General features: G+C 35.5%; 1 protein-coding gene across 3 annotated transcripts in view; it reads left to right on the top strand.

Annotated features, from left to right (window-relative positions):
• Positions 1-17434, top strand: part of Frmd6 (FERM domain containing 6) — an 85753-nt gene that overhangs the window by 52425 nt on the left and 15894 nt on the right. For 2 of the 3 annotated variants that reach the window (XM_021724847.3, XM_005322854.5), the window contains exons 4-9: positions 5106-5209; positions 6184-6260; positions 8299-8485; positions 11670-11825; positions 14792-14857; positions 15697-15765. In XM_021724847.3, coding sequence (XP_021580522.1) covers positions 5106-5209; positions 6184-6260; positions 8299-8485; positions 11670-11825; positions 14792-14857; positions 15697-15765 — 659 coding nt within the window. The remainder of the gene's footprint in view (positions 1-5105; positions 5210-6183; positions 6261-8298; positions 8486-11669; positions 11826-14791; positions 14858-15696; positions 15766-17434) is intronic. The other variant, XM_021724848.3, reaches the window with a different exon arrangement.

The raw sequence follows: 17434 nt of genomic DNA, 5'->3' as shown, positions 1-17434 counted from the left end.
ATCCAGATTTTATGCATTTATTTTCTTATGTTTAAAATTAAATATTTTTAGACTTTTTTTTTCTGTGTACTGGAGATTGAACCCAGGGGCACTTTACCACTGAGCTACATCCCCATCCCTTTTTATTTTTTATTTTGGGGAAAGGTTTACTAAGTTGCTGAGGCAGGCTTCTGATTTGCAGTCTTCCTGTCTCAGCCTTGTGAATCACTGGGATTTTAGGCGTGTGCAACCACATTTGGTTTACCAACTTATGTTTTAATGAACTAAGCTTCATCTTTATTTCCATGAATTGTGGGAATAAGTAGAGCTAGGAGAAAAGTATCCTAGATATTTTTGTAATCCATTTTATAATATTTGAGATTACAAAAATATTTCAATATATATAACAGTGATCTATTAATTGCATCTTATTTTCTGTCCTTCCCTCCCCACACATTTTTCCTAGTCAGACTATATGACTTGAAAACATAGGGTTGTTATTGTCCATATATTTTATGTGAGAAAAATTCAAATGAAGAATTCCATACAAGCTTTCCTCTCCCATAATATCTTAGAGTTAAATTCTCAGGACTTATCCGCAGCCATTGTTTTTATAAGTTTTCTTCTTTCAAATCATATTTTGAATTTTCTGTGATTTAGTCTTCTACATACTCAAAAACCTTTCATATCTTTGCTCATTTTGACAAGAAGACTTTTTTTCATGAAATTTATTTATATTTTATACTTGGGCATAGGTGTTGATTATTTTCTAATAGTAGGATTGGTATAAATTTTAAAGCTTAATATAGAACATGAAGAGAGAGCCTACAGAATGGAAGAAAAATTTTGTCACCTGCACCTCAGAGCATTAATCTCCAGGACATACAAGGAACTCAAAAAATTTAACACCAAAAAAACCCCCAAATAACCCAATCAATAAATGGGCAAAGGAACTGAACAGATACTTCACAGAAGAAATACAATCACTCAATAAATATATGAAAAATGTTTTACATCACTATCAATTAGAGAAATGCAAATTAAAACTACACTGATATTTCATCTCACTCCAATCAGAATGGCAATTATCAAGAGTACATGCAATAATAAATGTTAGCAAGGATGTGGGGGAAAAGGTCCACTCATACATTGCTGATAGGACTACAAATTGGTGCAGCTACTCTGGAAACCAATATAGAGATTCTTCAGAAAATTTGGAATGGGACCACCATTTGACCCAGTTATCGCTGTCCTTGGCATATACCTAAAAGACTCAAAATCAGTGTACTACAGTGATGCAGCTACATTGTCGTTTATAGCAGCTCAGTTGCTAAGCTGTGCAACCAACTTAGGTGCTCTTCAACAGATAAATGGGTAAAGAAAATGTACATATACACAATGGAATGTTACTCAGCCATAAAGTTTGAAATTATGGCATTTGCTAAATGGATGGAATTGGACACTATCATGCTAAATGAAATAAGCCAGTCCCAACAAACCAAAGGCCAGTGTTCTCTCTGATACGTAAATGCTGACTCACAATAGGCACAGGGGAAGAATTAGTTGGAAGCTCTCTGGATTGGAGGCGGGGGCTGGGGAGGATAGTGGGGGGAAGAGAGGGGGAGGGGTATGGGAGAGACAGTAGAATTCATTGGACATAATATTACTATGTTCATATATAAATACACCACCAGTGTAACTCCACATCATGTACAGCCACAAAATGGGAAGTTATAATCCATGTGTGTATGACATGTCAAAATACATTCTACTGTCATGTGTAACTCAAAAGAATAAATAATTTTTTTAAAAAAAGTTGTCTCTCTCTACACACACACACACACACACACACACACACACACACACAAACACACACACTCTCTCTCTCTCTCTCTCTCTCATATTGGTGTGAGGAATTTAATCCAGGGCTGCTTAATCATTGAGCCACATCTCCAGACCTTGTGTTTTGAGGCAGGATCTCGCTAAGTTGCTGAAGTTGGCCTTAAACTTGTGATACTCCTGCCTCAGCTTCCCAAGTCACTGAGATTACTTGAGTGTGGCACCACACCCAGCATCAGTACGTTTAAGTGTTTATATTTGCCAAGTTGGAAAGTGCATCATGATCAAGTGATAAACTAGGCCCTTTCTCTTCCAAAATGTGAACTGTGTTTAGTTGACTTTTTAGGAGATGCTAACCATGGTTCAGGGATCACATCAGGGCCCTGTGAATCAGCCATTTGCTCTTCCATTTCTGCCTGTGGTGGTCAGAGCAGTGAAAACACAAACACTAAGCTGTGTCCTTGTGTTAGTACATACCTGTGTTGTCTTTCAAGGAAGAGTCTAAGATGCCCTATAGAGTCTAAGAATTTTTAATGTTATATACTCAAAAGTTAATTCTTCTCACTGAACTACAGCTACATTGTTGATATATGTTGTTCAGCAAGTCAGTCCAAGAAAGCCAGTTTACGGCTCCCTTCGGTTTCAAAATAAGCATTTTAAAGATGTCCTCTTTAAAGGTGAAGAAGCAGTGGAATGGGTATCTGATGGCCCGGTTCTAATTCTGGTTCTGCCACTAACTAGCTGTGCAACTTTGGACATACCATTTGACTTCTATCATTGTCAGTTTTTCACATGTCAAATAGAACTTACTGCCCCACCAATTCTGCAGGATTGGTGTGTTCTTGAGAATTTTTTTTAATAAGCCTCATTTTGTAGAATACTTTTAGGTTCACAGCAAAGTGAAGCAGGAAGTATAGAGAGTTCCCTTGAACCCCCACCCCTGACACACACACAGCTTCCCCCACTGTCAACATCCTGCACCAGAATGACACATATTATAATCAGTGAACTTACATTGACGCATTCTTAGCACCTGAAGTCCATAGTTAACATTTGGGTTCACCCCTGGAGTGTTATATTCTATGAGTTTGGACAAATGTATAGTAGCATGAAACTACCATTCAGTATACAGAATACCTTTATTGCCCTAAATACTCTCACACATTCTTAGATTGGTATCTGAAGTTCTCCTTATAAGTCAAATAACAAAAGATATATTTTCTGGAGTACCTCAAACATTAACATTTTAAAATACAACTATTATTAACATTCTAGTGCCCTCTAAATACCAGGAATCTAAATACCATTCCAAGTATTGGATTTTTGTTTTGAAATAATTTCAGATTTACAGAAGTATTGCGTGAATACTACAAAGAGTTCCCATATCCCCTTCATTCATATTCCTCAGAAGTCAACATTTTATCTCATCTCTTTCTTCCATTCATGCATGTCTTTCCTCTATTCCTACATACTACAAATAAGGACATTCTCTTCTATAACTACAATGTAAGTATCATAATTAGAAAAATTAACACTGGTTTGATACTAAATGGCCTTTAATTTTGTCTGTTGTCTTAGTAATAGTCATTATAGGCAAAGAGAATCTAGGACTGTCAAATTTTTCCACTCACAAATTTCTCCACATATTTTTCTTTACACTCATGAGTTCATATTAACACACATAATTTGAATCCATTTCCATGGGATTCATTTCAGTCCTTTCTTTTTTCATTATTTGTAACCTCTTCCTCCAACAGTGAGAAACCCAGCCTACTCATTCAGTCATTACCAGTTTATTACAATGGATACAGATGAAGAGATGTATAGAGTGAGGTTGGGAGAAGGGGTACAGAGTTTCTATACCTTCTCTGGGAGCAAAATTCTCCAGGAACCTCCTTTCAGCTTTTCAGAAACTCTAGAATTCTTAAATTAAAAGCTCTGGTCAAACTGTAAGGGGGTGGAAATACAGTGGTAGGTTAAAAATATATATGTGCTCCCATGGTGAACAGTCTCAGTGCTGTTTATTATGTTGCTACTTCTTTCGGAAACTCACATCAAACACAAATTAGATTTAACAGGAAGGCTGTCTGGTCTTGTCCACTTTGTGTTTGATCAGTATAAATGAGAGATGGGAGGTAGTATTCCTAACCTGATAATTTGGTTTAAGTGGCATCCCTTTGTTGACTCTGGGATCACTACTTCATCCTTTTCATTCAAATTAGATGATATAATATTCCATTTATAGCCAGAGTAGCTTTACTCTTCCAATTCTCCTCTGTCATTTTTCCAGTTGAACCTCACTATTCAGCCAGGAAACAGCAGTGTAATCAAGCTTGTTTATTCTTGGAGCAAAGAGACCGCTTCCCTTCTAACATGAGTATTTTTATGCTGAACATTTCAAGAGGATGCCCCCAGTTAGTGACAGAGAAAAAGGAATTAGTTTGTAAAATAAATAAAACTTGGTACAAAACAAGAGTGCTTAAGACTTGTCTGGTGGAACATATTTCACTTTTAAAGATTATTTTTAGGAAAAATGGAGAATTTATAATCAGCTTTTTTTTCACATATGTATTCATTTTTACATAGCTTTAGCAGTCTTATTTTCTATTCACCTTATAAACAAGAACCCCTTGAAGAAATATTTTGGCATTCATACTTGTTTTTCATAAGATTCTTCTCTTTCCACAAAATGAATCCCAAAGGCAATCAAGAAAACACAGTATGACAAGTTTATCATTTTGTTTTGATGCAGGAAATACAGAGAATTATTCTTAAAGACTATTTTTGACAAAATGGCTTCAGAATTCTCACTTGGAAATGGGCTGTCATTAATAATTTATAATTTCTTACATAGCAGCAATTAAATGGTGTTTCTGCCCTCTTTCATTATTTTGCACCTACAGGAACAGTTTTCTGTGAGCTAAACAAAAACATGTTTTTCCAAGACTAAGTGACACCCACAGTGTTGGAAATTATATGAAGTTATAAATGACCCTAGAAACTAAGCAAAGCAGAAATTCAAAACCGGGTTTTTTAAAAATAATTTTACATATTACAACTACATTTTATGAGTTTTTGTATTGTAGAAGTGAAATAATTTATAATCTCATTAATGCGTAGCCCATAGTACCTTTAATATTTTAGTATCTCATTGAGTTTTCTTGGTAGTATATAAATTCAGACTACATTCACAAATCTCAAGGCTTCTTTTAAAAAGTTGTTTCTTTGAATATATTCTCTTTTAAATAACTCTTTTTTAACATCTTTTTTATTTTTTTACTGTGCAGATAACGAACATGTATATATGGAGTTGTCACAAAAGCTTTATAAATACTGTCCAAAAGAATGGAAGAAGGAGGCCAGCAAGGTACGACAATACGAAGTCACTTGGGTGAGATTATATTTATGAGCAAATTTTTTTAAACTTGTTTATTTGGCTGTTAAATATTATAAAAAATCATGAATAATAATTTATTCTATAGAGAATAGAAAAAGGGAATGAATTATACATTCTAAAATATCACATTAATCAAGTATGAATAACATATAGTATAATGATAGTTCTGAATGTTGTTTAATGTTGGATAATAATGTTTTAGTAATCTGTGATAATGCTTTGAAGTAAAAAGCATGGAAAAATTATATGCTTCTTTTCCATAGTTACGTTGTCAAAACTTGTTCTTAAATTTACTATTAACTATTTAATCTACTTTTACTATACTTGCATTTGATCTTTAGTTATCTTATCATACTGTTGCCTTTATTTAGTAAGCATTCCATTTATACGGGAGAACATTCACAGGAAATTCATATTGAGTTTCCAGGATCACCCTAGTAAGTCACGAATAAAATCACAGTGTCTAATCCCAGATGCTCCAATTTATAGTTAAGAATTCTTGGGATAAACTGGAGGGTTACTTCAAAGCCAGCTACAGACTAAAGAAGATGAATGTCTAAATAAACAAATAGCTTATTAGAATTTGGTATGTGGAATGTCAAGGGAATAAGAGAACATTTGTAATAAGGAGCAAATGGTCACCACAGGGGACAGAGCTGAGCCAGGAGCTGAATCTCAGCTAGAAATTTCTATGACATTTATTTTTATCTTCCCTTATGTTGTCATTGGCATTACTGTGAATGAGAATTAGATAAAGAGATAGTGTCCTGTTTTGCTTTGTAATTTCCTAGTTTTTCAGGGACCTGGTATTCCCACAGAACCCACTTCAAGCCCCCACTCATTACTACTAAATAAAGCCCTTCAGTGTTTAAAAAGTATCTTGCACATAATGGTTTTGTACTTGCTTTTGAAACCCATTTTTGAAGCAGCCAAAAATAGCTTGTTTTCTGTGTGTGTCTTTGTTTTAGGGTATTGACCAGTTTGGGCCTCCTATGATTATACACTTTCGTGTGCAGTACTATGTGGAAAATGGCAGATTGATCAGGTATGAGGACAAGGAGGAATTCTGAACCTTTGTTTTCTCATTGCACTTCTTCTAACGTACCAAATAAGTTACTTGTGTTTACTATTTCTTTCCACCTGTTAGAATATATAGTCTATAACAGTAGCAATTTTTTTCTTTTTCATCTTTTTACATCCTCATGTATCTTCAATCTATAAAAAAGGTACAATCAGTAAAAAATATTTATTGAATATTTAGTGATAGTAGTAGACTATGAATGAAAATGTTGACATCACTGGCTCACGTATTTTTTACTCCACATTTTCACTAAAATACTAGCCAAGAAGAAGGAATTAACACTTTCATGGAGAGGTTGATTAAAGGAGTGGGATGGGGTACAGCAGGGCCAAGAGCTTACTTGTAAAAGTGCCTACATCTTTGCCTGGTATTCCTTTTACACTTGAGGGTCTTGTTTCTATTCCTACTAATGCTTCAGAACTAAGATTAAGCCCAGTGGAGCTATCCTGTGGGACACTGAGGTGCAGTTTGATGAGGGCTGGTAATCGAGACTTGCTTCTAGGGGTGGGTTTGTGAAGAGTACTATGCCCATGATGCAAATTCAGAACTCAGCCCTTTGAAAGCTCTGTTAATCTTTTGTATAGAAGGATATGGTGCTTTAAAATTTTCAAAGGTGATTTTTCTTAGCTGATAGAAAACACAAGAAATGTGAACTCTGTTTTACTTTATTATTAAACTCTGAGAAGTTCCATGTAAAAGAGAAAAAAATACATTGCCTGGTGAATTATTTAGCAAATTAGTTCTTGATATTTTATGTTATTGCTAGGTGCAAGTTAAAGAGTAAAACATATCATCCCATGAGGAATATTTTTTAAAAGACTAAGAAACTTTACTAGTTATTCTCAGTTTATAGTTTTATTTTATTCAATTTACCTGATAAGGGTGCAATGCCTTGGAAAGAAGGAAAATATATTATTTAGCCACTAATTAACCCCATGGAGGTAACCTATACTTCTGCCTTTTCTCCCAGTCCAAACAATGTGTGGTCAGTATTATAAAAAGAAGTGCTCTGAAAAGTTCTATGTCCCAAGGGGAAAGAATTATATAAATGCTTTATTTTTAAGCTCCTCATATTTAAAAATTGCCTCAGTTAAAGTAAACCAGTATGTTTTTATTATCATCTACTAATGAGCTATATATCTTAGGTAAACAGTCAACCTAAAATGGTAAGGAGGCAGTTAGCTCATTAAAACACATACATATGCACACATTTTTTTCTTGCATATGTACTTTGATTGCAAAGCATCCTATTTGCCCATGAACAATTTTTTTTTTCAGCTTTGACCAGGTTTTCCATAATCCACCTTTAATGGAGACTGTATTTATTTCTGACCTCAGTGGACTGTCATGAGTGCACTAGTAGCTCTTCATTTTGTGGGCAGCATATGGTTGTCATGACCCTGTCTATGAAATATAAAGTAATATCTACTTAATAAAAAAATAACAGATTTAAGGGAAGCTTTTAGTTCACTCTCAGAGAATTACAAAAAAAAAACACTATAGTTAAGCAGATTTTTGTTTTCTAGAAGGGTATATAAACAAACATTTTTAAAAGGGCCTCTGATATTTGCAAGGGCTCAGCTAGGAAACAAAAAAGAACAGCAAAACATTAAATCCAGGATTACTCCTATATTTGTACTTATTTGTGTCATGTGTAAAGCATCATCGTGGTAGCAAACTATTTTAAATACAGCAGATGCCTTGGCTCCTAATAGGTCCATTCTGTGCATTCAGTGATATTTTTACTGTATTGGAGTAAATATCTCTACCCTTCTGTGATGGATCAAAAGCTGTGAGCCTTATCTTTGCTGTGGTAGTCTGACTTGGAGTCCTCCCCTCCCCTCACTCCCAAGAGCAGCACTCACCCTGTTTTCAGTGAAGTGGTGGGAGGAGAAGAAACAAAAGGGCTCCTGTCACCAGATGGAGAACAGGATTGAGTTCTGTTTACATGCCATTGCATTGTTCACCAAAATGTGATTTCTGTTTTCTTTTATTTTCCTAGTGACAGAGCAGCAAGATACTATTATTACTGGCACCTGAGAAAACAAGTCCTCCATTCTCAGTGTGTGCTCCGAGAGGAGGCCTACTTCCTGCTGGCAGCCTTTGCCCTGCAGGCTGATCTTGGGAACTTCAAAAGGAATAAGCACTGTGGAAAATACTTTGAGCCAGAGGCTTACTTTCCATCTTGGGTAGACACTGTTTTCAAATTCTCATGAGTGTTTTCTTGAGTAATTTTCTAATTTGCTGTTTCTTATACTGTTTTAAGCGATGGGAACCACATGGCTATGGGGCCATTAAAACCACCTATGATGCCCCAACATACACTTAACACTTGAGAGCATGATGCACGTGTCTTGATGTGTTTCTCAGCATGTAGCTAATGGGGGAGAGTCTATTCTCCACCACCAGTATGATGGAACTTGAATTTGCCATTCTCCTTCACCAAGTACTGTCTGTGTCTTATTCACTCTTAGTAGAGCAGTATTTTCCCCCATTGAGTAGGAAAACATTACTCCTTAAAAGATGAGATCATTCACAGTTTTCTTGGGCTAAGAAAACAAATCTAAATCAACTTCTCACTCTGACCTCTACGTCCTTTCCTCCTAGGAGAGGAGTCACCCTTTACTTTAGAAAGAAAATGTAGGTTGTTCCAGTGTGAACTGTCACTCCCTTTCTGTACCCTAATTCATTTATCTTCCCATCCTTCCTACAGATCTTGCTCTTTTCTCTCTTCTATGTCATCAGCCCCTCCTCAGACTCACACTCCTTTAGTCAGGACACTCAGAATGTGAGTGTTTGTCCATACAACCCAGAGAAAGAAGAGCCACCTCCGTTGCCTTCCTTCTCAGGAAGTTGCTTGAAAAAGCAGTGTGTAGTATAAAGTTACATGGCATAATGGTTAGCACTGTGGACTCTGAGAATGTAGTGTGTATTTAATTTTCTAGCTTCTTCCTTCCCAAGTGAACCCAGTGCCCCACACATGCTAGGCAAGCGCTCTACCACTAAGCCACAACCCCAACCCTTTAACCACCTTTAACAACCTCCTATATTCAGGTAACTCCCAAATATATTTCTTTCCCCTATGTCTGTGAGGTAGCTATTCATCCTTAAGTACCCAAACTCAAGATTTCCTAAATCAAATTCTTCATCTTCCCACCTCACTTCTGTGTAATCCTATCTCTCTTTTTGTCAGGGGCATGTCATCTGCTCATGTGCTCAGAAACTGGAGTCAGATGGCACTCTGTCTTATAACCATGCCTTCTCCCTGTCCTGTCCAGCCATCCTCCACAGCATCCTCTGATAAAACACTTCAATACCTGTCACCCTGCTTAAGAAATAACATCCTTTTGTGTTCATGGTTTCCCTCCCTCTCATGGTCCCTACCATTTTCCAGGCTCCAGTTCTCAGCAGCACTGTCGCTTCCTTGCTTATTCCATAGCTTGAGATGATTTTGGAGCTTCCCTGTTAACCGTGGTGTGAAATCCAGAGCTCCTAAGTATGACCTACAAACTCCCCAGGATGTGGTCTCTGCTGGCCTCTTTAGCTCTCTCGTGTTCTCTCCCCCCCCCCACGCCGCCCACTCTCTGTCTGGTTGTCCAGCACCTTGAACTTCTGTTCTAGCAATATTCTGCAATTGATATGTATTCACACTTACTGTGGTGTTTCACACTTCTGGGCCTTTCTTGTAGTTCTTTAACCAGTTGAGCCCACTCCTTTTTTCCCCCACATGTAATAGTTTTATTATTATTTTTATTTGTTTTACTTAGTTATACATGACAGTAGAATATCATACATAGATGGGATATAATTTCTCATTTTTCTGAGTGTACATGTTGTAGAATCATACTGGTCATGCAATCACGTATATACATAAAGTAATAATGTCTGTTTCTTTCTACTATCTTTCCTATCCCAAATGCCCGCCACTTTTAAGTCTGCTGGCTCCTTTGGGTCCTCCAAGACTCAGTTCTGGTGTGGCTTCCAACTCAGTTCTGGGCAGTCCAACTAGGCCCTATTCTGGCTGAAGAAGAACTTGAACATAAGTGTTGTCCATCTATTTTCAAATGATCTGTCCATTTCTTCTTCCCAGTAAATTCAGCGTTTCTTAGTATATTCCAAGGACCAGACATAAACAGAACCTTTATTATCTTCAGTTCACACTGCAATGCTCAATAAATTTCTGATTGACATTGCTTTACTCATTGAAGAGAAACCACAGTGTGTGTCAAGCTCTCACTGTGGAGTGCATTGCTTTCTTGCTTCTTCTAGTTGCAATCAGACACTAAATTTGATAGTTATATCAGAGATCCCCAAAGAGTGTGCTATGGTACCAGTGTCCTCTACTCTAGAGATGACCCCAATTATCCATTCTGTTACTCTTACAAATATTATTTTCTGTGGTTTTTGAACGGAAAAAAGAAATATTGACCCATACTGATTTAGGTGATTCCCATTTAAAAAAAAAAAAAAAGTCTAGAAAAACCTATAATTTGAGTTCTCAGCAAAATTGGATAATCATTCAATAACTTATAAAGTTTAATTCTTTATAAATTATTCAATAGGAAGAAACAAAATATCAATATCTATAAAGTCATTTTTAGGCTAAAAAATTGCTAATTTTTTATTTTGATTATTTTCAGCACTTTTTGCTCATGCATAATTCTTTACATATTGTATAATACTTGTGGAATCAACTAAGTCTTTAATCAACACCTTTCTCTTAGCCTGCAACTTCTGGATACTATATATTTTTGATATCTAAAATGTTACACTAATGAAAATCTAAGCTACAGGGAATTACAATGCATGTTCGAATGAGTTTGTTTTCTCACAAGTATTCAAATAGATTGTTCATAGCCTCTTAGGCAAGAACCAAAAATGTTTTGGAGAATTCTTCCCAGTCCCTGGCCTTCTTCTGATGAACATTTATACTCTTCCACTCCGTGGCTGTAATTTAGAAGTTAAGTAGGATCAAGAACTTGCAGATATGCTGACAGTAAATGTATTTCATTGTGCCAATCATTTTGCAAGTATAAACTGTGATGTGTACAAAATTATGCAAGTTTGCATGTCATTTTTTTTTCTTGGTGACTTTAAAACCAACAGAACCTATTTTTTCCACCTCCTGTGACTTTTCTTCTTAGATATGCAGTACTGCTGATAGTACTGCATATCTGGCTTATAGCATTAGCTGATTCAGCTTAGTCTCTTAACAGCTGATGAAAACAGAATAAAAGTGGGAATTTTCTAATGGAAATTAGCCAGTTTACATGGCCTGCTTTAGATTCTCTCCCTTTTATCATTTTGGCGATGGGGGTGGTACTTACATCCCTCAAACAAATGTTGCATTGCACATCCCTTGTATCCCAACAGGTTGTTTCCAAGAGGGGGAAGGACTACATCCTGAAGCACATTCCAAACATGCACAAAGATCAGTTTGCACTGACCGCTTCCGAGGCTTATCTTAAATATATCAAAGAGGCTGTTCGACTGGATGATGTTGCAGTTCATTACTACAGATTGTATAAGGTACAAAACTGAAATAAACTGTAACTTTTGAGAAAAATACCTTCTCAGTTAGGATTTCAGTTCTCTTGAAAATTATGATTTCCTGTTTTAACTGACTTTTACAAGTTTTGATTGAACTGTACTTTGTTATCAGAGGTTAGCCTGGAAATTGATGGTGCTTTCCCTCTGGCATGGAAGCAGGATAGAGTATTTTTTAACAGTTCTTATTTTTCAAAGTGAAACCTTGCGTACATCCTATGCATTAATTACTAGAATACCTCAGCAATAGCTAATGTTTATGGAGTACTGTGTTTATGGGGCACATTTCATATGTATTCTTTTTTTTTTAACCCTTATAACTCTATAAGAAAGGAACTGTAATCCTCATTTTATAGACCAGGAAACTGAGGAGGTTAAGTAATTCACCTAAGGTCACAAAACTAACTGATGAGCCTGGATTTAACCCAGGCCTCTTGATAACAAAGCCCATGTGCTTAAGCCACCACACTCACTCCTCACTCTTTGAAATCCTTTACTGTCTTTTGTGTCATGTGTGTCCCTAGTCTCACCCTGGGGCAGAGGTTACATACCCAAATAATGGAGGTAGGGGCATGTTCTGCCCAGAATCACTTACACTGCTGTTTCTCATCTTCTTGTCTTCCTACTTCCCTCTGTTCTTTTCCAAATTCCACAAGTGCCACTTCCTTTGTAAGAACTCCTGAATTCCCACTTCATTATTCAAGATATGTTTGCAAACCTAATAGGATGAAGAGCATGGTCAGTTGAGCCTAATTGCATGGGATTGAATCCCAGCCTGCCTTCTTACTGTATTACCTCAGACAACTTATTTACCCTGTCTGTGCTTCAGTTGCCCCCTTAGTTAGATGGAAACAATTATATTTACCTGTTAGGATTGCAGTAGACTAAAGGAATTAGTGGATAAAGAGTGTTTAAAACAGAGCTCATAACCTGATAAGCACAGTGCTAAGCTTGGTACTTTTCATCATTAGCATTGTTATTACTGTGCTTGTTATCTCTCCCACACCCTCCTGGTAAAGTTAGCTTAACTAGACCATTGGAGACTGAATTGTATTTAGATGTATTGCTGGGTAATCTAGCTGGTTCTGAAAACTTAATCAGGGACCAACATGTTCTCCCTTTTGCCCTCTCTCCCTCTCCTTTTTCTTAAGATATTTTATGTGTGACACTTTACATGAGAAAATGCTAATAAATGATACTTTTGACAATCAATTTATATTTTGAAATGTGTTAGAAGTATGAATAATATGATAGAAAAACTTTGGCTTTGGAATAAAGTATCAGGTAGAAAGCATATGTCACTACTCATTGCTGCTGGGTCCTCGGCTACTATAACTATAACCATAACCTCGGGCCATCTATTAAGTGAGAATGATGCTATATACTCCAAAAGGTTGAGAGGGTTTAAGGAGGTAACAAATCTGAAATAATAAGGTGGAATACCTGGCACATTAGTGAGTGCTCAATAACTATTAATCATTTCTTCCCTTATGTGCTAGGGAAGTTTGCTATTTTAAGAATTTTATGAAGAACTAAGATTCTTTCAGTGAGAAAATACGTAGGCCCAATGTATCTTTTTTTGCCAAAACCAGTTTTTCAAGTTTGCTTGATGTGTGGTTCTTCTATATTGCATAGAAAATTACTCTCTTGTCTGCTTGATTTAATAAGAATTTAACTGAATAAAATGAATGAATAGATATTGTTACTTGATGAGCAGTTTTAATTCTTTGGAGAAATCAAGTGACAACTGTTTAATACACTTCGTTTACGTGTTGCTTATTAAATTGAAAAAAAAGATAGGACAGGAAATATTCTGGAATAAAAAAGCTGTTTTATGATCCTTTCCCACCAATATACACCTCACACGTGAACAACCATCTTTTTCTTGAGCACAGTCTTATCTTAGAAGGTATCTCAAGTACAGCATGGAAAGGAAAATTAGTCAAAATTTGTCATGGATGTTTCTCCTGTTAAACCTTAGAAATACCTTTCATTACATAAAAATATATTAGTTGGAAAGAAACCAGTCCAAATAGGCTATGTCTTTATCTCAGATGACTATGCATTTTCTAAAAATATTTTTTCCATGTTTGAGAAAATTGGCATCAAACTTAATAATGACCTACACATATTCATTGGTTTGAGAGTTAATGAAAATATTTTAGTTGTAACTTTATTTTATATTTTGAACTTAATACCTTATATATACTTATTACAGATGAGCACTTGAAAGAAGGGGCCAAATCTCAGAGTATGTTTTTAATTGTAGGATTATTTTTCCTTATGCGTGTTGTAGTTTAAGTTTCACAGTTTATGGTTTAGTTGGTAGAATGCATATCATACTGGCAAGTGATAACTGAACTTCTTAAAAAGAAGTACTTCCAATACTTATAATATAAAGCTTTTGTGGTTTTATTACCTGTGCTCATGAAATATCCTTTAAATGTGTAATCATTTATCTGTACTTTTGGCTTCAGGATTAGGAAGCTGGGAGATTTGCCCAATTTTAAATATATGTAGTCTAATGCATCTCAGTTTATAACCATGACATTAGATTCAAGATTCTAACATCTGAGAAAAGAGTAAGCATAGATGGAAGGTGAAAAAAATTAAATGATGCAAAAGCAACAAAAAAAGTCTTATCTGTTAGAGTTCTCAATAACCAAGTATTTAGTATATTATAAGAAATCAAAGGATATTAATACACTAAAAACACTAAAACTTTGAAACCTAAGGACTTAAAATGTAGAATATGCCATTATTGATTTAATGTAGGTTCATTATTTTCTCAAATCTTGTAGAAAACTTGGAATGTGAAAAGATGTGAACAAAGTTAAGTCAAAAACTTTCCAATCCTGAAATTTCTCTCTCTTTTTTTTTTCCTTTGGTGTTAGATTGTTTGTTATAGGGGAAATAATATACATTTTCATAATATTTTATTCCTGCAGGATAAAAGGGAAATTGAAGCCTCACTGACCCTTGGATTGACTATGCGGGGAATACAGATCTTTCAGGTTGGTACATGAGAATGTAACACCATGTCTTACATTGAAAGTGTGCCTGTGAGATCCTACATAGGCGCAGTGGTTCATTTCCAGTTATTATTTCCTATTTGTCTAGCACAGATGTGGATGATGGTGACTGAGTGAAAGAAGTGACTCAGCCTGATCTGATAGTAGTAAGTCCTCTGTAACAGAAAACAAGCTGAAAGTTAGCCCAGGTTCATCATTAACAGATCACTAGCAATTGTTATTATCCAAACATTTCTGTTTGTATGGCATTGATTTTCAATATTCTTTTTTATCCTCTAGAGAATTTAATAACTGTGGAAATAAAAATGGCATTTTAATATGGAGCCTGTAATTTCTGTTACCCTTTTCTGATAAAATTTGTCCCTTTAATAAGTAGTGGCTATTACTCTTTTGCAGGTAGGATACTGTTATTCCACAGCCATCAACCAGGGAGAGAGAAAAACCTTCCTGCAAGATAGAGGACCATATAAGGATATTTTTGATGTAGGCAAAATACCCAATTATGAAAGTCTGAATCCCTTATCACATCTTTTGAATGTCTGAGTCTTTTGGACTTTTTATTTAAATTTAAGGATAGGCCAGAAGGGAAAAGATTGCTTAAAAGGGCTAGTTAAGGCAGTCATGAAGGAACTAAAAGCTACAGAATTTTATCAGTAATCTTTTAATTACTGTCTGCACTTTTCCAGAGAGAGTTGAGGAACTCTTTCATATTTTAATTACTAAATTTTACTTTTCTAGGAGAGAAAAGCTGGAACCATTTTAGAGTATATGTTCTTTTTCCTATTAACTCTAATGAAAATACATCACCATTTTTTCCACAGAATCTAGATGAAGAGAAACAATTACTTTATGATTTTCCCTGGACAAATGTTGGAAAGTTAGTGTTTGTGGTAAGTTGAAAATAACTGATTAAAAAAAAAATGTAAGAAAAGTCTCACAAGTTGTTTGTTTTTGTGAATCTTTGTTTTTTGTCTTATTTTGTTTTTAGAACATTTTGTCTCAGGCACAAAAGTTGTTGTTTTTAAAAAATTGAAGCTGGAAATAATTTGCTTTCTTACATCCTTATAATCCCTGTCAGTCATAAGAGTAGTGAACTTAAAGTCAGATAATATTATAACAAAAGAATTGTCTGATTTTAATTTATGTGTTCCTACCATAGTACCCTAAGTTATTTTAATTGCAGAAGAAATAGGGTAGGAAAAGCATGAGTCAAATTCATTAGATGGGATTACCATAGGAAAACCTATAGCAGAGGGCTGGAAACAGAAAGCCATAATCACAGGGTGAAGTATCTTGGTATGGAGATGGGCTGGTGCTTTTGGAGGTTACTTCTTTTGAACAAAGAATAAAGAGTGATATGAAAAGATGTTTCTGTTAATATCAGACTATTTAAAACTCATCATTATAAAAGAAGGTCTACAATGCTTAATGGGAAAATGCTTTTATTTTTAGAATCTTGAGAATGATACACTTTCTTTTGTTGTGGCAAATTCTTCATTTTTCCCAGCTGTTTCTTTGCTTTGGCATCTATATCCATTTTTTTGGTAAGGTTCAAAGAATTCCACTTAATATTGTGTATACCTGGTGATCATTAAAATTCATAAGTCTGCTTTGTTCAGAAATTATTGGAAAATATACAAAGTAAGTATATAAGAATAAGGATTTAAAGACCTATGCTTCTCCCCTGTAAGGAAGATGGCCAAATAAATAAAGAGCTGCATTGTGCATGGAATGTGGACCTGACTCCATGCTGTCCTGTGAGTCAAGAGACCTATTTCTGATTTCACATTACTTTAATTACTTGGGCACCATTCAATCCAGGATTTCACTGTAGTCATACATTAAGTGAGTCCTGCCCTGCCTCCTCCTTACTGGCTCTATTGTGTTCAAGTTCTTTGCAAAAGGATATGACCTGTTTGAAAGTGAGCAAATCATAGTTCTGCTTATTCCTTTCATGGCCCAAATTCAGTAATAATAAAATGTACTAGTCAAATTCAGATTTTTGGGGTCCTGCACTCATGGTTCCTGAATCTTTTTGTGAATCAGCCTTATCTGAAGAGTTTGCTGGCTGTGTGACCCTGAGAAAGCCACTTAACTGCTACATTGGTTTCATTCTAAAATGGTGATAACTGAGCCTTCCTCAGAGACTTTTTGCGAGGATTAAGTAAGTTAATAGATGCTTAGTGCTTACTAAATGTCAGTTAAAACTATCCCAGCATTGGGATCCACTAGTAGGTCCTTTAAAAAGCCCAGAGGTTTGGGCTGGGGTTGTAGGTCAGTGGTAGAGCACTTGCCTCGAATATGTGAGGCACTGGATTTGATCCTCAGCACCATGTAAAAATAAGTAAATGAAATAAAGATATTGTGTTCATCTATAACTAAAAACAAAAAAAAAAGCCCATTTCTATCTGAGCCTCACAATCTCATGTTGCTTTCCAACTTTGAGGTGTGTAGATAGACTATATTATCTCCTTGCTCTGTCTTGGCCTTTCAGTGGAGAATCATTCTGTCCAAAATATTTTATATCTCTGTTGCCTAATTTGTTATTAGAAAAGTTTA

Source organism: Ictidomys tridecemlineatus, chromosome 5 (genome assembly GCF_052094955.1).
Source record: "Ictidomys tridecemlineatus isolate mIctTri1 chromosome 5, mIctTri1.hap1, whole genome shotgun sequence".
In the NCBI taxonomy this organism is placed as follows: Eukaryota; Metazoa; Chordata; class Mammalia; order Rodentia; family Sciuridae; genus Ictidomys; species Ictidomys tridecemlineatus.
Note: the sequence above shows the minus strand (reverse complement) of the source record. Positions and strands in the feature narration are given on the sequence as shown.